The sequence below is a fragment of the Balaenoptera physalus genome (assembly GCF_965194825.1).
Source record: "Balaenoptera physalus genome assembly, chromosome: 1".
Classification (NCBI taxonomy): Eukaryota; Metazoa; Chordata; class Mammalia; order Artiodactyla; family Balaenopteridae; genus Balaenoptera; species Balaenoptera physalus.
In genome coordinates this window covers 83,015,217-83,037,342 of record NC_138882.1, presented here as the reverse complement: position 1 = coordinate 83,037,342, position 22,126 = coordinate 83,015,217, and the positions used below count along the sequence as shown (strand labels likewise).

At 42.7% G+C, this 22,126-nt stretch overlaps 1 protein-coding gene across 8 annotated transcripts in view; it reads right to left on the bottom strand.

Moving 5' to 3' along the window:
* LOC309658103 (GON-4-like protein) overlaps positions 1 to 22,126 on the bottom strand; it is a 90,689-nt gene that overhangs the window by 8,919 nt on the left and 59,644 nt on the right. For 7 of the 8 annotated variants that reach the window (XM_082456290.1, XM_082456292.1, XM_082456296.1 and 4 more), the window contains 12 exons: positions 21,926 to 22,029; positions 19,447 to 19,645; positions 18,829 to 18,915; positions 17,523 to 17,694; positions 15,902 to 16,046; positions 14,652 to 14,802; positions 8,349 to 8,465; positions 4,755 to 6,458; positions 3,928 to 4,183; positions 3,110 to 3,294; positions 2,016 to 2,213; positions 644 to 787 (listed from right to left, as the gene is read on the bottom strand). In XM_082456290.1, the coding sequence (XP_082312416.1) occupies positions 644 to 787; positions 2,016 to 2,213; positions 3,110 to 3,294; positions 3,928 to 4,183; positions 4,755 to 6,458; positions 8,349 to 8,465; positions 14,652 to 14,802; positions 15,902 to 16,046; positions 17,523 to 17,694; positions 18,829 to 18,915; positions 19,447 to 19,645; positions 21,926 to 22,029 (3,462 nt within the window). The remainder of the gene's footprint in view (positions 1 to 643; positions 788 to 2,015; positions 2,214 to 3,109; positions 3,295 to 3,927; positions 4,184 to 4,754; positions 6,459 to 8,348; positions 8,466 to 14,651; positions 14,803 to 15,901; positions 16,047 to 17,522; positions 17,695 to 18,828; positions 18,916 to 19,446; positions 19,646 to 21,925; positions 22,030 to 22,126) is intronic. The other variant, XM_082456293.1, reaches the window with a different exon arrangement.

The following is a 22,126-nucleotide window of genomic DNA, read 5'->3' as shown; positions in this document are numbered from 1 at the left end:
ATTTGTACTTTTTTTTTTTTTTCAAGATTCCACATATAAGCGGCATCACATGATATTTGTCTTCGTCTGTCTGGCTTACTTCACTTACTATGATAACCTCTAGGTCCATCCATGTTGCTGGAAATGGCATTATTTCATTCTTTCTTATGGCTGAGTAGTATTCCATTGTATATATATACCACATCTTCTTTATCCACTCCTCTGTCCATGGACATTTAGGTTGTTTCCATGTCTTGGCTAGGGATGCCTGTATTATTAACAGGTTTGATTCCCAGTGACACCACTCTCTATCCCTGCCTTACTGATCTCCAGCTCAGGCACCAACTCAAGGCAGAGCAAGGAAGCAACCCACTCCTCCCCATACCCCCCACCCAGACCATCACTTCCTTCCTCGAACTTCCCTTCCAGGGCACTTACGGCATTCCTAAGCCTGTGAGGAGCAGTCAGGCTTTGGTTTCAGGTGGCAACCACCCCACCCCAGTGCTTTATGCTTTAGGTAAGCCTAAAAATTCCTTGCCTTCTTCATCTCCTCCATGAAGTCCACCGCTCAGAAGCAAGAGGATATGGAATAGGTTAGGGAAGGGAGAATGAAGGGCCTAAAGCCCAGGTGACAATGGAAAGGAAGCAGGACAGGAAAGAATACCTCAGTGATCTCCTGGGGCAAGCAGTCTGTACAGCTCTGGAGGACCTTGATAATCTTTTGGTAGTGTGAGGGGTTCTCTGCAAAGCAAATTTCCAGCTGCCGAAGAAACTTGCGACTCTTCTCGAAAGCCTGCTGCTCCTCAAACTACAAGAGTGGAAAGAGGGCAAAAGAGGAGTCATCTGTACAGTGTGAGCAGGACTTGAGGGTTCTAAGCATAAGAAGCAAGAAAAATATGCTAGGGGCACGGGCAATAACAAGGCTCTGGTTTACAACTGTGAGATCATTTTGTTTTCTTTTTGGCTGCGCTGCGCAACTTGTGGGATCTTAGTTCCCCAATGAGGGATTGAACCCGGGCCCTGGCAGTGAAAGCGCCGAATCCTAACCACTGGACCACCAGGGAATTCCCTGTGAGATCTTTTTTTTTTTTAAAGACTCTAGCATCTATCCACCTTGGGTCACTGGGGTCTACCAACACAAGAAAACTAAGATGTAAATGAAAGATTCAAGAGTTAAACATCTCAAATTGCTTACTGTTTCATGGATTGTGAGATCAGACACATTTCACGGTTTACAAAGAATTTTCACATATATACTCATTTGATCCGCATAATAATACAGGAAGAGAAGATTATGTATAATCATACCATTACCATTTAACTGCTTTAAGACTCTCAAAATAATCTCATTATATCCTTTATTCCTGTGTTTATCCATCTTGACAGACACCCAGAACTAGTGGGATATTCCTCATGTTCAGACACTTACTCTCCAACATTTCAAATGTCACCTTACCATACAGGCCTTCCCAGACCACCGTGTATAAAACTGCAACATTCTCACTATAAAGCATTATATATATTTTACTGTTTATATATACACTATCGTTTTTATTATATATATATATATATATATTTACAATATATATGTCTTACTGTTTATCACCTAACTTTCCCCATGAGAACATAAGCTCCATGAGAACATTAAGCTCCATGAGGGCGAGGATTTTAGTCTTTTATAATTACTATATCCCTAGTACCTAGAACTTTGCCTGACAAATAGTAGGTACTCAATAAATATTTGTTGAATGAATGCCTGTTTCACAACAGTGAGAAGCAAAGGGCATATGATTTACCTAAGGTCTCCACCAGAAAAAAAGGAAAAACCCCCTCATTTTACATGTAAAGAAAATGAGAGAACGGAAGTTGGGAAGACCACCTCTTGAAAAGAAGGAGGCTCTTATGACCTTGGGCTAGGGGAAGGCTATCTGACTGGAAGCAGTCAGGAGACAGGAACAGTGCTGATCAACACTGTTCAATCCCAGTCTTGCTCTGACCCAAGAATCCTCGTGTGCTGTCTTTGCCCCTCTACTTACTAATCCACAGGCCAGGGCTTGCTCAGGCAATAGGAAAGCAGCAAAGTCCTTCAAGAGCTGAGGCCAGTCTTGGAGCAGGATTTGCAGGCTCTTGTAGAGATCCACAGCTGTCTGCCTCTGAGTATTTGACTCAAATTCATAGATGACCTGAAGGAAGTCCTCATATTTGCCAGGGATATGCTGCAGGGCTTCTCGGACCTATACAGGAGGACTTTCAATCATCAATACCCTTTCTTTGGGCCCCAACAAGAAACAATGGGACAGAGGGAGGAGGAGGAGCTACTGTTAGAGAGCTCTAGAATTATCCTTCAGAGGCTTCTCCTCTGACAGGTCCTCAGATCTGACTGTTAATGGAAGACACAGGGCCATGAGCTAGGCACAGCTCTTTTTCTGGCAGTGGGGGATGGAAAAACCTTCATTTTCCAGGAACCAGAGCCCTACCCACAATACCAGGTAAGCTTTTCTCTAGCTCACACCCCTAACCTCTCCATCCTAGTTTCAGCTCGATACTGAGATATATAAGGAGTGCTTGGTATGTATATTTCAGCACGGTACCATCTGAGGGTAAATAACACATAAATTAGGAATGTTAGTAAAATATCAGGAGACAAGAAAAATCATGACTATCACCGCTAGTACTCCACTTCGCTGGGGGTATAAAGGAAGCAGGTGGTTACCAAAAGAATGAGATAGGGACCACTGCCACCAACAGGTCGGTTCATGACTCTCAAGATCACTGAGGCCCACTTTCTGGCCAGTGTACCAAATGTCTTTCTTTTCAAGACAAGGGCTCAGTAAAGGTCCTTATTAGCCTATCCTCTCACTGATGATGGTAGAAATCACCTTTCCCCCATTTCTTGGCAATAGAGGGGTAATATGCTAAGGCAGTAATAATAGATCTGCTTAGGACTGAAGTCGGTGCCCTTGTAGTTCTCTCACACAGTTCTTTTGGTAATTCCAGGAAAACAAAGGCAGAGGCATAGAAGGCTGTTGTGCAGCCTGAAAAGCATACTTCATTTTAAAAACACCTCCCCTGAAACAGAAGCAGTCTCACTGAAAGCAACTGGCAGGAACAGGAAGCAGCGTTTGCCTACCCTGGTCAGATAAGCCTGAGCAAAGGCCAAATCCTTCTGCTCCCTGAGTGGGTCTCGCTCGAGGATGTCCTCATCATACAGCAACAGCAGCTTGGAGGTGTCCTTGCTGGCCCGGGCCCGACTGCCCCGCTTGTTGCGAACTCGATGATTGCTCCGGCCCTTTCCAGCAGCTTTGATGTTCTCTCCTTAGAGCACATGTGAAAACAACTGTCTCTCTGTCCCTGCAACCTCGACTCTCCCCATCCCACCCCATGCACACACCATCCCCCCGCATCCAAATCCTATTCGATATTATGTAGTAACTTGGGAGAAAAGCTGTTGGAAAAATGTTATGAGAGGCACGTCTGTCCCCGTCAAGTCAAACCTATGCAGAGTCGGCAGCATAACTGCACCAACTAGCATGATAATGAGATACCTGGCTACTGCATATTGAAAATGGGAGTCTAAAAAGAGTGAGTATGGTCTGATGTTGGGCTCTCAAGAGACTATGTCTTGGTGAGGAATAAGCAGTGCTTTCTGAAATAAACATAACTCTTGGCCTCATGCATGACAGATGAATTAAGAACCAGTATAAAAACTTGCATGAACTGAGTACAAATCTAGCAGCGGATGAAAGTCAAATTTAAATTTTCTGAGCGTCTCTTCTCTGCAATGGCACCAGGTTAAACATCTGTCAGGGGGAAGGGTGAGTGGCAGGGGGGATCCAGAGGATTTCCTCTGGAAACTAGCACCTGTTTTATAAGCTAGCTATTCTGCACATGTCCCTGAGACAATGAGGCCACCTGAGACCCGCCCCCATTCAGGCCTGTCCAACTCACCTGGTGGGGACTTGCTGGTCTCCACTTCTGGAGCAGTCTTGGGGGAGGCAAAGGTGGTAGGAGGCTTCTCAGCAGGGTCTCCAATGGCTTCGTCTGTCATTTCATCCTCTTTCTGCAGGCTTTCCATTCCTTCTGCTTCTTCTTCCTCTTCTTCCTCAGGTTCAGAGTTCTCTTCCTGGGAGTTCTCTTCCTCAGACTCACCCTCCTGACTCATGCGCCTTTCAGATGCAAGCCAAGTCAGTTTCTCCATTGTTTCCTGCAAAACACCCCAAAGAGTGTTCAAGAGCGCTACAGTGGCTCACCAAGTGCTGACTGTACAGACTTTTTCAGGAGAAAACTGAGGTTAATTAACTGATGGGGGGGTGGGAAGCAGATTTTTTTGGGGGGGTTGGGGTTTTTTTTTTTTTTTTTGCTTTTTTTTTCTGGCCACGCTGCACAGCTTGCGGGATCTTAGTTCCCCGACCAGGGATCGAACCCAGGCCCCAGCAGTGAAAGTGCCAAGTCCTAACCCCTGGACCACCAGGGAATTCCCAAGCAGTTGTGTTTTGAAAGGTCGAGCCTGAAGATAATTTTCTTTTGCCAGGGTCTATACTTATGATCTTTTTTTTGGGTCATTTAAATTGTGCTCAAGTGATTCAATTTAATGTTTAAATGAGTTTAAGTCAAATGTAATAAGTAACATTTCACTCTTTCCCTCTCCTCTCACCTCAACCCCCAAAAATGATTTTAGGACTATCTATAGTGCAAAAAGCAAGCAGGTGGCCTATCAATAAATTAAACCTATTACTGAGTCCACAAAATATTGGAGAACAGTCCCCAACTCTCACCTGGAGTTCCGGGACAGAGAGCACAGATTCCTCAGAAGCTGATGACATCTCATCTTCCTCATCTTGGGTAAGGTCGTCAAAGTCCTCTTCTTCCTCTTCCTCTGGCCCATCCTTCTCTCCTCCAGTTTCTGGCCCAGCTGGGGTCCCCACTGACTGACCATCAACACTGCATAAGTCTTCGGGCTTCCCCGAGGGGCTGCTAAGCACCATTTCAGGGTCAGTGGAGGTTGAAGCATTCCTTGGGGACCCCTTGCTCACATCTCCTGAGTTTCCTTCATCAGCAGGCTCTTGAGAAGCTGAAGGGGTTTTAGCTGGTTGACTCCTCTCCTCCTCCTGTTGTAGGACCGTCTGTTTCTTCACCTCTCTAGGCCCGCTTGACTCCTCACTTGTGAAGCCAGCATCCAATTCCACAGAGTGTTCTTCTTTGATTTCATCACAGCTGTCCTGCTCTGGGGATCCACCAGAGATGTCCTCCCCGGGGTCTTTAGGTTCCATCTTAATGATTTCCTCTAAATCCTCAGGGGAAGTGTTTAGAGATTCTTGAAAGCCCTGAGGCAGTGGTTCTGCAGCCTGCCTCCCCTCCTCTGTTTTCACAAGAGTCCAGCCATAGGCACTGCTCTCTGACAACTGTTCCTGGCACACTCTGTCTGCTGGTGGAGGCCCCGGGCTGTGCTCCTCTTTGGGGAAGACAGCAGCACAGAGAGGAGATAGTTCCTGAGGTTCTAATTTGGGTTCTAGGTCTTGAAAGGCATTTTTCCCCTCAGCCAAAGGGCAACCTATGTCCACACTCACTTGGGCTTTATCTTCAGGGGTAGATGGTACAGAAAGATTCACAGAATTGCCAGAAACAATTAAGGGTGGGATGGAGGAGGCCACAAGGGGCTGGTTCAACGGACAGGGGAAGGAAGTCGGGTTAACCAAGAGGGTGGTGATGGGAATGGTCTGAGGACTCTGCGCCACAGCCGCACTGACAGGCTGGATCACGTTGCAGCCACTGCCAAGGCTCACAACCTTCACGGTGGTGGCAGGAACAGTGAAGATAACAGGCGCGGGGTGGATGAGGGGGGCAGGCTTCAGACAGAGAGAGGCCTTGGCCCCCTTTCTCTTTGAGGCTCTCCGTTTCACACATGGTTTTCGAAACTTAGAGGGAGCAAGTGAGGGCAGCATTACCTTGGGCACAGGAGCAGAGGAGAGCAGGGTCTGGGGCTCAGGCTGAGGGAAGCTGGTCCTGGCCTCAGGGGGCGTAGTAGGCAGCACTGTTGGAGACTCAAAACTATCACCCCCAGGGACCCCCAGTGGAGGGCCACCTGGCACTGTCTGTAAGACAGTGGCCGGCTGGATCACGTGAGGAATCCGGACCACCATTTTGCTCGGAGGGGCTTCTGACTGAGTTGACCTAGCTGGTGTTTTCCCAGAGCTGGAGCTAGGCTGGAGAGAGGGGCTGGGTCTGATAAGGAGGGGCTTCAGGACTGATGACCGCTTCTGTCTCCAGGCCTTCCTAGAAAAACGGTTGGCAACTGGCTTCAGCTTCAGGACTACACCCTTAGGCAGCAGCAATGGGTACCGAGTTTCGCTCCCCAGTTCCGAGCTGCCTTTTCCTAGGCCTGGGTCTGAGTTGATCTCAGTGGTTCCGGTCACATTTCCTACCTCTCTGGCATCATCAGTTATGCGCTGCAGTTCCTCCTGGATGGACGGCAGACTGGCCTATTGGGAACAAGAACACTTGGATCTAGCACATGCCAGAATTTGGTAAAAATAAGTGGGCTTTCTAGCCAAGAGATAAACCCACGTATATATGGTCACCTTATCTTTGACAAAGGAGGCCATTATATACAATGGAGAAAAGACAGCCTCTTCAATACATTGTGCCGGGAAAACTGGACAGCTACATGTAAAAGAATGAAATTAGAACACTGCCTAACACCATACACAAAAATAAACTCAAAATGGATCAAAGACCTAAATGTAAGGCCAGACACTATAAAACTCTTAGAGGAAAACATAGGCAGAACACTCTATGACATAAATCACACCTTTTTGACCCACTTCCTAGAGAAATGGAAATAAAAACAAAAATAAACAAATGGGACCTAATGAAACTTAAAAGCTTTTGCACAGCAAAGGAAACCATAAACAAGACGAAAAGACTACCCTCAGAATGCGAGAAAATATTTGCAAACGAAGCAACTGACAAAGGATTAATCTCCAAAATATACAAGCAGCTCATGCAGCTCAATATCAAAAAAACAAACAACCCAATCCAAAAATGGGCAGAAGACCTAAACAGACATTTCTCCAAAGAAGACATACAGATTGCCAACAAACACGTGAAAGGATGCTCAACATCACTAATCATTAGAGAAATGCAAATCAAAACTACAATGAGGTATCACCTCACACCCGTCAGAACAGCCAGCATCAAAAAGTCTACAAACAATAAATGCTGGAAAGGGTGTAGAGAAAGGGGAACCCTCCTACACTGTTGGTGGGAATGTAAACTGATACAGCCACTATGGAGAACGGTATGGAGGTTCCTTAAAAAACTAAAAAGAGAACTACGATATGACCCAGCAATCCCACCACTGGGCATATACCCTGAGAAAACCATAATTCAAAAAGATACATGTACCACAATGTTCACTGCAGCACTATTTACAATAGCCAGGACATGGAAGCAACCTAAATGTCCATCAACAGATGAATGGATAAAGAAGATGTGGCACATATATACACTGGATTATTACTCAGCCATAAAAAGGAACGAAACTGAGTTATTTGTAATGAGGTGGATGGACCTAGAGTCTGTCATACAGAGTGAAGTAAGTCAGAAAGAGAAAAGTAAATACCGTATGCTAATGCACATATATGGAATCTGAAAAACGGTAATGATGAATCTAGTGGCAGGGCAGAAATAAAGACACAGACATAGAGAACAAACTTGAGGACACAGGGCAGGAAGGGGAAGCTGGGACAAAGTGAGAGAGTAGCACTGACATATATACACTACCAATTGTAAAATGGATGGCTAGTGGGAAGCTGCTGCATAGCACAGGGAGATCAGCTCGATGCTTTGTGATGACCTAGAGGGGTGGGAGAGGAAGGGTGGGAGAGGGAGGGTGGGAGGGAGGCTCAAGAGGGAGGGGATATGGGGATATATGTATACATACAGCTGATTCACTTTGTTGTACAGCAGAAACTAACACACCATTGTAAAGCAATTACACTCCAATAAACATATTAAAAAAAAATAATAATTGGGCTTTCTAGATGTTAGGTACCTTTCCAGGACAGTCTCGAGACATCTCTTTAAGAAGGATTTTTCTGCATGATATCAGATATTTCTAAAAAGACTACATTCCAATTATATACTCTAGAAACTCTGCTCTGAATTTCCTTTAAGAAACTAGCATTTTAACCACTATTTTTAAAAGGTTATAGAATCAGGTGGAGAAGTGGGAGAGGAACGGTAACTGAAGAAGATTTAAGTCCTAGTTCTACAACTAAAGCATCAGAGGTGTAAAGTAGCCTTTGACATTTCTGCCGGGTTTCTAGTGACCTTCTACTTCTGACATACTTTGAGGAGAAGGGCTGTACCTTTAACCAGAATGGAAGCCGGTGTTCTTCCCTCTCTACAGGTGGCTTCCACTGATGTGGCTGGATCTCTTCACAGCACTTCATTAAGATGGGCAGCTGTCTGGTCTTCCTATAAAACTGAGCATGAAGAAATTAAGCATGAGTCACATTCCTTCCAGAAACACTGCTCTTTGTCAGGGTAGGGAGTGTGGCGGGCGGCAGTCTGAGACAGACACATACATATCCATATACATGTATCCATGAACAGCATATGCTGACTGCTTCTGCATTTCAAATTAAGCTAATCTCTAATTAATAAATAGTTTATCATTACTCAATATCTTATGATGCGCTCCATTCTGGTCACCAGGAAGGGAAAAGTTTAGGTCACAGAGAAAAGGAAGCACGTGGTCAGAGTCATCTTATCTAAAATTTGCTCCTGCTCAGCAGCTGCAGTGAGAGTGCCTTATTAATCCTTATTCTGGCCCATGGAAGCTTCCTTTTAAGCAAATAATGGTGCAAAGGACATTAGAAGGGAAGGAAAGAAGAACAGCAAGACTGAGACAGTTCAGTTTTAAGAGTGAATGAAGAGGGGAATTGAACTTACACTGACAATAAGCGCCAGGCACTGTGCTACAAGCTGAGCATACAAATAAGGAAGCAATCCCTGCTCTCAAGGAGCTTAGAGACCAGTGGGAGAGACAGTCAAGTAGAAACCAATAATGACATTCTGTGTAAGAAAGTATAAAATTGTGCACAAAAAATGACACACAACTCAAACTTGAAAATGAAAGAACTTTCTGGAGCAGGTGCAACTATAGAAAAATCTTAAAGAAACAGAGTTTGCTAAATGAAGCAGGGGAGGGCAGAATATAATTCATTTTCAGAATCATGAATGTGTTTAAGGAACCACAAAGAGATCGGTCTGGCTACAACTAAAGGAATGCAAAGAGACTTCAGAAGACAAGTCAGAGGTAGGCAGGAGAGGCCTTCTGTGCCATGCCAAGCAGTCTCAACTCTAGGCTGAAGGATTAGATAGAGGTGGCTATGGCAGCAATCTGAAGAATGGAATAAATGGAGCCAGAATTAGAGACACCAGTTAGGAAACTACCGCATTAATGCAGGTGTAACTTAATTCAGGTGCCTGAACCAAGGCAGTGGGCAACAGAGTAGGAAATGGTAAGAAAACTGAGGACTTGGTGACAGACACAGACGGCAGTGATCAAGCAGAAGGAGTCGAGTATAACTCCTAGGTTTATGGATTGAGAAAATGGCTAGACAGTAATGTCATACACAAAGAACATATCCAAGAAGGGGTAAGTTGGACGGAGGGGAGTTAGCTGTTGGTGGTGGTGCCAGTGGCACCAACTGGAGGGTGCAGAGGGAGACACAGTTCAGTCTGAGGCATCAGTGAGGCAACTTACCTAAGAATTCCTTTAAACAGGTGACTTCATTGAGCCGGAGCTCAGGAGAGAAACCCGGACCAAAGACACAGATTTGAAAATCATGAAGAGACAGACAACCCCAAAAATCATCAATCTGGATGAGACCACACACTGCAAATTTACTGTGGAACACTGACATTTAAGGGTAGAGCAGGGGAAGAAGAGTTCACGAAAGAGCAGCCTGTGGTAAAAGTCCTGGTATCACAGGAGATAAGAGTCTGAAGAAGGAATGTGTGAACTCCATTATCAAAGTATCAATGTAACTGCAAAGTTAAATAGGATAAGAGCAGAAAAGTATCCACTGGATAGCCAATTGGGAAATAATTCGAGATCTTTGTGGAGATAATATCCACACTCTCATAGGTTAAAGAGATAAAGGGGGGGGACTTCCTTGGTGGCGCAGTGGTTGAGAATCCACATGCCAATGCAGGGGACACGGGTTCGAGCCCTGGTCCAGGAAGAGCCCACATGCCACAGATCAACTAAGCCTGTGTGCCACAACTACTGAGCCTGCACTCTGGAGCCCTCAAGCCACAACTACTGAGCCCATGTGCTGCAACTACTGAAGCCCTCGTGCCTAGAGCCCATGCTCCGCAGCAAGAGAAGCCATCGCAATGAGAAGCCCGCGCGCTGCAACGAAGAGTAGACCCTGCTCACCACAACTAGAGAAAGCCCGTGCGCAGCAACAAAGACCCAGCACAGCCCAAAATAAATAAATAAAATAAATAAATTTATTTTAAAAAAAAAGAGTTAAGGGGGTACTTCCCTGGTGGTGCAGTGGTTAAGAATCCGCCTGCCAATGCAGGGGACATGGGTTTGATCCCTGGCCCAGGAAGATCTCACATACCGCTGAGCAACTAAGCCTGTGTGCCACAACTACTAAGCCTGCACTCCAGAGCTCGTGAGCCACAACTACTGAGCCCGCGTGCCTAGAGCCCGTGCTCCACAACAAAGACAAGCCACCACAATGAGAAGCACGCGCACCGCAAGGAAGAGTAGCCCCTGCTTGCCACAACGAACACCCAATGCAGCCAAAAATAAATAAATAAATAAATTTATTAAAAAACAAAAAGAGTTAAGGGGTAACTTACTGTTAAGACAGGCAGATTAAACACATCTATTTGGGTTTGTTCCCTATTGAATCCCCATGAAAACAACAGAAAGGAAATTATTAAAGGTAAAAGCCTAAAATGAGAGACAGAATGAGAGAAAAAGTAAAAGCAACAAAATTCTTGGGACCTCCCTGGCGGTGCAGTGGTTAGAAATCTGACTACCGGGCTTCCCTGGTGGCGCAGTGATTAAGAATCCGCCTGCCAGGGCAGGGGACAGGGGTTCGAGCCCTGGTCCGGGAAGATCCCACATGCCGCAGAGTAACTAAGCCTGTGCACAACTACTGAGCCTGTGCTCTAGAGCCTGCGAGCCACAACTACTGAGCCCACACGACTAGAGCCCGTGCTCCACAACAAGAGAAGCCACCGTAATGAGAAGCCTGCGTACCGCAACAAAGACCCAACTCAGCCAAAAATAAATAAATAAAATAAATAAATTTTTTAAAAAAAAGAAAGAAAGAAATCCGACCAGCAATGCAGAGGACACGGGTTCGAGCCCTGGTCCGGGAAGATCCCACATGCTGCAGAGCAACTAGCCTGTGCGCCACAACTACTGAGCCTGAGCTCTAGAGTCTGCCAGCCACAACTACTGAGCCTGCGTGCCACGACTACTGAAGCCCACGCGCCTAGATCCCATGCTCCGCAACAAGAGAAGCCACCGCAATGAGAAGCCTGTGCACTGCAACGAAGAGTAGGCCCCGCTCACTGCAACTAGAGAAAGCCCGCGTGCAGCAATGAAGACTCAGTGCAGCCAAAAATAAATAAATAAATTTATTTAAAAAAAAATTTTTTTTTCAAAGCTAAAAAGCAGATGGAGGAGTGGTAAGTCACATAGGAGAATGAAGAAAACCAAACCCCATGTGGAGAAAAGTTAAGGGTCAACTAAATTTATGTCAAAGACTGGCAAAAGGATAAGACACTAGATACCTCCAGAAGTGGAGGAATTAAAAACAGGTCAAGATGAGGAGGACAGGTTTTAAATCTGCTGAAGAGGCGGTTAGACCCCAAATCTCCTCTCTTGTTTGATGTAGCCCAGTGACAGCTTCTCCCCCTGGCCTGGCAGAAAGAAGCCAGGGTTGTGGAAAGGATGTCCTCTGAACTGAGGCTGTCAGGCAGAGGTGAGGGCAGGAGTACTATGCTGATCAAGTATAGAAGAGAAAACTCCAGCCTCCTTCCTCTCCTACTTTCCCACATTCCCTCTGCCATTTGCTATTAAAGAATATTCAATGCCCAACAATAAAAATAGCTATTAGACATCTTAAATATGATAGAAAAAATAAAGATCTCAACTCAGCAGAACGGTTAGAAGAAAAAGCTGAAGTAATATCTCAGAAAGTACAACAAAAAGACAGAGTGATGGGAAAAAAGAAGAAAGACAAGATGAGAAGATGAGCCTGAGAGGTCTAACATCTGACCACTGAGCACCATAGGAGAGAACAGACCAAAAGAAGGGAAGGAAACCATCAATATGTAACTCAAGTACATTTCCCAATACTGGAACCTATGAGTTTCCAAAGTAAAGTTTATCAAGTACCTTGCATAATTAATGAAACTAGACACATACTGAGGCGTATTATCATGAAATTTCAAAACACTGGAGAAAAAGGAAAAATCCTACATACTGCCGGAGGGAGAGGAAAAACAGGTGTTACATAAAGGTTCAAGAGTCAAAAGGGCATCAAATTTCTAAAGAGTCAGCACTAGAAACTAGAAGAAAATGGAGCCCTTAAAATGTTCTGATTAAAGTGATTTTCAACCTAGAATGTTAGACCCACTGAAGTGGGAGAACAGAGTAGAGACATATTTCAAACTTTTGATTTTGAATAATTATAGATTCATAGACAGGTCTCATGTACACTTGTTACACAGTAACAATAGTTACATATACAAACCAGGTATATAGTACAATAGCAAAACTAGGAAATTACATTGGTCATGTCATGTCATGACGGACAATGAATACAAGTAGTTTAAACCTAAAAATTTGTTTCTCGAGCACTCTTCCTCAGAATGCTAGTAGGATGTGCTACACTAAAACAAGGTAAAAATGATGTGGGGTTCAGAAATAAAAGGATCCAACGTAAGTAAGAGGTGAAATGAATCCCCAGGATGATGGTGAAGAAAAAGCCAGAGAAGACATTAGTGCAGCAAGCCAAGAGAGCAACATGGGTAGAGTGGAACAGCGTCAGAGCGCTCTGGGAAGGATTTCTTCAGGAAGATGAAAATGATAGCAGGACACCTAAAATATTTGAACACACTGAAAAGAGATTTATAAAACTGAAGTAGACTTTAGTGTTGAACTGGTAATACATACATAATAAAACCAAGTCCCACTCATCCTCCAAAAATGCAATTATTAACACCAGGAGAAACAAAATGTCCAGCAGGAAAAGCAAAGTAATCATGACACACTACATAGCTCAGCTGTGAGGAGCTTTTAATCGTGCTTATAATGTAAACTCTAAAAACAATCTAAGTGGGCTTCCTTGGTGGCTCAGTGGTTAAGAATCTGCCTGCCAATGAAGGGGACACGGGTTCGAGCCCTGGTCCAGGAAGATCCCACATGCCATGGAGCAACTAAGCCCGTGCGCCACAACTACTGAGCCTGCGCTCTAGAGCCTATGCTCCGCAATAAGAGAAGCCTCTGCAATGAGAAGCCGCGCACCGCAATGAAGAGTAGCCCCTGCTCACTGCAACTAGAGAAAGCCCGCGCACTGCAACAAAGACCCAACACAGCCAAACATAAATACATTTATTAAAAAAATAAAAAAATAAAAACAATCTAAGCAAAACTGTGATATAATTATAGTGAGTGGTGAGACTATAGGAGTGTGGAGAGAACTAAGTCTTCATCTTCCATGGTTTCAGTTTAACAGAGAAGGCCTAAATCCAAAAAATCAAGTGGGGACTTCCCTGGTGGTCCAGTGGTTAAGAATCTGCCTTCCAACACAGGGGATGTGGGTGCGATCCCTGGTCGGGGAACTAAGATCCCACATGTCACAGGGCAACTAAGGCCGCACGCTCTAGAGCCTGTGAGCCACAACTAGAGAGCCCGCATGCCGCAACTACTGAGCCCGCGTGCCAGAACACTGAGCCCGTGCACTCTGGAGCCCGCACGCCACAACTAGAGAGAAGCCCACGTGCTGCAACGAAAGATCCCACATGCCACAAATGAAGATCCCACATGCCACAACTAAGACCCAATGCAGCCAAATAAAGAAAGAAAGAAATATTAAAAAAAAAAATCAAGTGGTAGCAATTATAAGCATGCTACCCAGATATGGAGGTAAATGTACCATCACCCACAAAGACCTTGCTTAGCAGGAAACAGGGAGAAAAATTATTGTCTTTCATGACAAGTCTCATAGAACTATTTGATTCTTTAAAGTACACTTTATAACTTTGATATAAATATCTAAATATAAAGAGTTATGGAGAAGGATATAAGTGGACTGTGGCCTACCCTTTGAAGAAGGTTAGAGTGGAAAAAAAAAGAGAAAAGGAAGAGCTAGAGGAAAACAGATTCGAGAAGTATTTTAAAATTTGAACAATTTTATATTTAGGAGAAATATCTATAACAGAGGAAGAAGCTGATACTCCAGAGGAAAATAATGGATCACTGTTCCTGGAACGGAAAGAGGGCGATTAACCTAGTGTGCAGGTGGGAGGAACTAGTCTTAAATAAAAGGCTATTCATTGAGACTAAGCAAAAGAATAGGAATGGCTGCACTCAGGCGAGGTCTCCGGTGGAACGTGCAGGGAGCACTTACTTTAATGATGTTGTCAGGAGCTCTGTTCATGTTGAGGTTCTTGATTCTCACTGTCAGCTGGTGGGCAGTCTTGCAAGTGAGAAGGTACTTGCTGATTAGAGGCTTAGGAAACTCGGTCCCTTCAAAGTGCTTCAGTCCTAAAGCTAACAAACTGAGAAAGGGGCAGTGACACTCAATCTCACCTGATAGTCCATCCTGCTGAAAACCCTCCCAGATGAACTCCACATTCTATAACCCACTTTTTCTACATCTAATTCTCGTACAAGTTAATGGCAATTCAATAGAAAATTTCAGATATTTACTGAGTGCTAAGAAGTACTATGTGAATAAGACTCAATGAGGAGTTCCCAATCAAGTGAGAAGAGGAAAAACCAGGCATAAATCACTAATAAATGTCAGATCATGATGCACTTTATACTAATAATACAAATGAAATTTGAAGGGAGAAGAATGGCTCTAACAAAACTAATATAAAATGAATATTCGGCACCATGTTAGACATATTAAACATCACCAAAATTACCTCCCAACATAACATATTCAATTACAGTTACCTATGTACATATTTGCTGATGGTAGTGGGGAAATACAAATCAAGAGCCATAAAAGTGTTCATAACCTTTATCGGATAATCTCACTCTTGGGAATTTACCCAAAGAGATAAACTGGAAAGATTTTCAAAAGCTCTATGCACAAAGATCCTTGGTGAAGCCTCACTCAGAACAGCTAAACAAGAGGGGGTGGGGGAAAGTGGCAAATAAAAGGACTATCATAGGGCCATTAATATTGCCTTAAAAGACAATATACAGAAACAAAAATAAGACAATGTTACAGCATGGAATCTGATAGAAAAAACAATTTCAAGAAGACGTTAAGTTAAAAAAAAGCAAAACAAAATTACACTTATATTGCCAATAATTATATAAGAAATGCGAAAAGAAAAATCATTGTCTTGGGGTGGTTAGGATAATGGATAAAAAAATTGTTTTCCTTTGAAAATTTCCTTCTAACAGTATTACAAGATAAGTTTTTACAATAAATAAAAGACAAAAAACAACTTAAAATGTTGCAAAAATGTGTACGTCATTCCCTAAAAAAAGCAGTATTTGGCACTGCTGGAACAAGCACATACTACAGGACTGCGCCCATCTACACTGCTTTTCTTTTTGTCTTTTGTGTCCGTTCTTTATTATACAGGTCTTCTCCTTGGGATATTTTGTGCTCTTGTTCACCTCACAGTAAACCCTTACTTGTCCTCCGCCTTGGTGAAGAAAATCTTATCCTGGGGATTCTTTGCCTTCAAAGAACACACTGGAAGTAGCTCTGGATACATGAAAACCTTGCTTGTGGCTAGGATCCAAGCCACTTGCTTTGGCAAACAGGGAAATTCATAGGCTGTAAGAAAAAAAATCGTGATAAATGAAATTCTAGAACAAAAGAGGGCTTCACAAAAGCTTCTGAATGCATTTTTGCATTTAGATAGAGCCACCCCTACCTAACGTGATGCCCTTCCACCCACATACCCCCCTCCCAAAAGTTTCCACAATCTTTCTCAGCCTAACATATACCTAAAAGGAGTCCCATTCAATGTTATTAAAAGTTGATTCTCTTTTTCTTTCCTGTGTGGAATACTTAACACACTAAGTAACATAAGCACTTATAAAGTACCTAGTAATACCTGGCAGATAGTGTATGCTCAAAAAATTTTTACCTCCTTCCCCCTTTAAATCCTTGAAAGATAAGTGACCTTCAACAATGCTTTCTTTCTTCCAGGATAAGATTCCAACTTCTTTAATCTCCCTCACAAATCTGGTATTCCAAATTTTACTTTATTTGATTCTTACTTAACTTTCATTAAGTTCTCCCAGATTCCTCCTGAGGTTGGGAACAAAAAAACCATAAAGAGAATGAGACAATTCAGTCTCATTCATTTCTGTCTTGCTGTCTAAGCCTCTCAATTCCAGGCACTTCTGCCTTTCCAGAGATAAGCACCACTATATAGCCATATTTCTCCTTCCATGAATGTTATTTTTATATCCCCAGAAGAAAAACACAGGACACTATATGTATAAGTTATAACTGTAGTCTGGTGTTAAATTAAGTTTTCATTACCAACATATAACTAATAAAGTAGTTTGAGATCAGTGTCTATGACATAATACACTTAAATTCAACTATATTCAATTTAACTATAAGAGTCGGGGATTTAAAATCAAATCCAAAGACAAACCCAAATCCAGAGCAAAACACAACTAATTTGCTAAACTAGGAACAAATCAGAAGCAAATATTTAATTTAAGGGAACAGCAAATATTTTCTCAAAAAATACTAAACCAATGCAAGGTAGAAACCAAATCTGCAAATTTCTTTAAAATATCGAACATGGTAAATGTACAACATCTCTAATTTGTTTCTAACTCCCAAATCAATGTTTCACTCAAAATGGAGATATCACTATAATCATTATGGGAAATAAAATGATCTTAATGAAGAAGTGAGTAAAAACCTAAACACAACCCGACTTTACCACTTGACTTCCATCTTTATCAGATACCAGTTTGTCTTGACCTGACTCCTAATACTTACCCTCATATCTACTTAAGTCCAATTATTAGCACGAGCCCCACGTCTCTACCCCCCACAACCCTGCCCTGTCCACTGCCTCCATCCTTACTTTAAGCCCAAGTATTATCACCTAATTCTAGAACTTAGATAATGAGCACAAAGGGGGGATAAAAGAGAGAAGGAAGAAGTTACAAACACCCTGTCTCCTCCACCCCTAGGAAATTATCCCTAGGAAATTATCTGTGGGATAAGACTCCCACCTCTCATTGCAAGTAAAAACTTAAAGCGGACACATCTGTCCCCTACCAGTCTTCTTGACAGTTTTACGAGGACTCCAGTCAACGCTGACATGTGTGTTGAAGTCTTCAATGAGCTGCACAGCTCCCATCAGGTTACAGGGTTGGAACAAGGTCTGAAACTTGGGGTTGAACTGATGATGAAGGGCGATGGAGCTTTGGGCAAAGGTTCCCAGCTCTTTCTGGGAAAACAGGACACAAAGGAGATCTAAGTTCCAGACAATTAATACCAGTAGCCCTTAGCCTCTGAGTGAAAAACTGTCCTTCCTACAAGAGTATAAAAACAGGTAAAAATCATCATAAAATCTTCCATAATTAACATTTTGCCATTAAGACTGCTCTTTTGCTCAGTCCTCAGATATTTGGGGATTTGTGATACACTAATTTGTTCTTGTTTTATTCTCGGTCTGAGTGTTCCGCAGCCTTTTGGATGTATGGTCTAGCTCCCCAGCTAGAATTAAAATTCTCAAGAGTGAGAGCCATTACTTAATAAAATAAAATAAAATAAAAATTTTAAATGTCTTTTTTGGTTTCTCTGAAGAACAAAGTACTTCTCATGATCCTCTGAACACAATGAGGGAAATAACACTCTGCTGACTATCGAAGGAAGCTCAGACTACTAGCCAACTCAAACTCCAAAGAGACTTACCCAAGAGGCAAAGAATATCCTCATTACCTATCCCAAAGTTCAGGAGCAATTTTTATAGGATTTTAACACGTTACTGACAGGGGGATTTTTGCAGAAACTAACACCTGTGGCTGTAATACCTCTCCAGTCAAAAATGTGTTACAATTTGAATTTTTTTCTTTTTGGCCGTGCCCTATGGCTTGCAGGATCTTAGTTCCCCGACCAGAAACTGAACCTGGGCCCCAGCAGTGAAAGTGCCGAGTCCTAACCACTGGACCTCCAGGGAATTCCCCAAAATTTGAAATTAAAAGCCCTTCCTCCAAAATATTTCATAATGCCATGAGGAAAATTAATTTTATACATAAAACACTGATATTGAGCCTAATAAATAATGAATTCAATAAAAAGAAGAGAAGTACCAAAAGCCCAAGATGAGTGGATCTAAAGGTAAGAGAACCCCATAAAAAGGTAAGAGGAATAGTCTTAAGAAAACTGAACACTCTCTCTGTCCTTTCATGGGAACCAGTAACTTATGTTTTATCAGCAAGCACATGAAGCCATACGAACAGCTACCAAAACATACAGGAGAGAAGAATAAATGTAGCTTATGAGTCAATATTTGTGAGAAATGACTTCCAAACTAACTGCATACAGAATTCTTTAGAGTTAGGGATATCTGAAACCTTACAAGAAATATCCTGGTGGTACTGGCCTCCGAACTGAGACTGGGGTTGGAGGTGGCGAGAAGGTGAATTTGCGTCAAGAGCTGCACATGCTGGGGAGGGAAAGAAAATAATATAGTGACATGTTATGATGTTGTCATTTCAGGAACCCAGAAGACTTTACCAAGATGTTAGTGACTTTAGCATATATGTTTGGCTTTCTAGAGATACTGTGAGAACAACACAGTATCCTGGTATGAATTTTTTTCTCAAATATGTTCCACTTGAGCAAAATGACAGAACCAGAGGAAGTTTAACCTCAAGCCAGAGGGGCTAAGATTAGAAAGAAGAAAAAACTACTCTGGCAATAAGGCTGTTAAATTCAGAAGAGATTACTAAAGATTCTTTGAAATCTGTCATTCTGAATACTATCAGGGTCCTTACATGCATTCTTACCTGAGCCATAAGGACACGAACACGATGACCTTTCAAGGTCCTAACTGATGTGAAGATCCTGTGGTCCTGTGGTTTCAGTGGTTATCAAGACACCTATTTCTGACTTTTCCAAAGCTGCTAATTTAATGTTTGGCTTCGAGCCAGGCCATGGGATGATCCAATATTAACATTACCAAGAAGAGTCTTACCTGCTGCATCTGCTGCTGGAGTCTCCTCCTCTGTGCTGGGTCTAGAATCAGAGTCTGATGAACTTTCTCACTCTGGGGCTTAACCCTCTCTACCTCCTGCTGCTGTTTGGCTGAAGATTTCCTCATCTTCAGCTGTTCAAGTAGCTCCTTCACTGTGCGATGTTGCTCATTTAGCAAGTTGGCCAGTGGTTCCTCGAACCTATCCTCAACAGGGAGATGATTGGATTTGAACATTTCCCTGGGTCCACAACACATCCAGTTCCTTCTAATGGTGGGCTAAGCCAGTCTGAACAACTTCCATCTACTGCTAATCCCCAAATCTCACTTTAGCCGATAGGCAAACTCCTATCCTACCCAAATCTTCTCCCAAAGTTGTTAGCATAGATTCAAATAAGATGGTTCTGAATCGCCCCCCACCCATTCTTCTACATCAGTCTTCTAAGTAATATCATAATGAAGGGGAAATCAAACAAAAATCTAAGAGTAGGGAAGTGTCTGGATAACAAAGCAGCCAAGGAGCTAATGGGAACCCATCATTTTTCATCACACTGACAGCCACATTAATCTGGGACTTGTTCTTAATGGTGATACAGAATCTTCTCCAAGTTTTCTAACACTACCTACCTCCTGAGAGAGACTGTGTCTGGGGCTGAAGTAAGAATGCAAATACCTAGCATGCTAGTTCTGAGGTAGAGGCAGAACAAGATACTCAAGTGATTAAGCAAGAGCTGATACTCTATGCAATCAGGATAAGACCTGCTCAAGTAGCTATGACTAGCAGGTTATCAAAATTCAAGAAATCCTCTAGAATTTAGCAATAGTTAAATGATAATAATCTTTATCCCCAGAGGCTGTTGAAAAAAGTTATGTTTCCTTTTACAGTATTTACTGTGAGTATGGGCTGGCACAGGGTGAAAACCTAAAGACACAGGCCTGTCCTCTGTACAATTTTACTGAGAATTGAAAACTCTTGATTATCTGCATTACTAGCAGAGGAACAGAAGAACAGAAGCATGAAAAATGTACATAATGCAAAAAAAAAAGGCTGCACCTGATTTTAATAAGTATTATCTGGATGGGTAGTTGATAAGGGGAACACAGGTAACTCACTTTCCCTGTGTTATTTTACTTAATCAAAGATTAAGCTAGGTTTGCATTTCTAGCTGAAAGAAAAGCAGCAGCAGCCCAAGCAGATCAACTGAATACCGAAAGGTAACTGAATTGGAACAAGGATTTTTAAGCAGTTACCTAATGACCAAATTTTTAAAATTCATACACAGAGTTGACTAGTGGAACTGAAATATGTTTACAGATCAAATCCCATGATAATAAGTTCCCAGGTTCTATTCTGCTACACTAGAATTTTTTTCTATGAAATATGACATGAAATAAGCGGGTCAAATACAGACTCTAAGAAATTTTGAAATCTGTTCTCAAAAAAAAAAAAAAAAGGTAAATATGGGAGGTGATAGAAGTGTTAATTAACTTGATGGGGGGAATCCTTTTACAAAGCATACGTTTATCAAATCATCACGTTGTACACTTTCAGTATCTTACAACCTTATTTGTCAATTATACCTCAACGAAGCTGAAAAAAAAAAGGAACTCCTGAGATTTCTGTTGTGGTTATATTATGGTATTTATTGTAATCAAGTATGACTGATATTTCTGACTTTTACACAATGATTAGTATATCTTGTCTTTTTCACTAAATTTGCAAGTTCCCTGAAGGTCTAGCTTTCAGGTGGATCCAAAGCTCTCTAGTTAGGTAATGCTGTTAAGTTAAAACACAGGACTAATTAGAGACTATGCGTCTTTCAGTTCTGCTTTGTTCCACGCACGGCACAAACCATACCCTGACATCCAGCCAGTCACCTAACGATAGTATGCTGCTACTCAGAATGGACAGCAATAAAGTACGGATAAACTATGCAAATTCATCACAAAAACGGGGGAAAAATTTAAAGCCTCTACTCTCTGGGTGGGACAACGGAAGTGCTGATTTAAGTGAAGAGGGCAGTACACACATTTCAGACTCAGGGCATTACTTCAGGTGCTTTATGGTTTGCTCAGTTAATGCCTTGGTGACTAACAAAAGTTCATTAACATTTACTAGATGTTAAGGAGAAACAGAAGAACAAAAGGGACATACTGGATATTACAATTTGGGGTAGTTTCTGTGGCTGGCCACATAGAGTCCTACACACCTCTCCAGCACCACTCACCTGGAGAAGCTGCTACGGATGCCAGCTACTGCTTTTTCTCCCTTCCCAAACAGGTACAGCTTGGTCTATAGCTGCACTGCCCCATAATAAGGAGACTTAGTCACTTGACACCTAACACCCGCAAGGGCTCTGCATCCTAATATCAGTAACAGCAGGTAGTCAGGGACGGGAAATTGTTAACCAGAATTTCTCAAAACCTTTTCAGACATACACTTTTCCTCCATTCTAAGTCTCAAGGTCTTTGGTTAGCCTACCGTAGGGCTTGAGGGGTGTTAAAGTTAGGCCGAGGCTCAGCCACACATTCCTCCTCCTCTGGGCCATCATCTTCCATGTTGGAGAATCCCATCTCATCTTGAAACTGAGGGCAAAGGAAAAGAAGGATTTTCCTGGGGAATGGGCACACAAAAGTCACTCTAGCAGTGACAAGGGAAAGCAAAGACTAGTTTACAGGACTT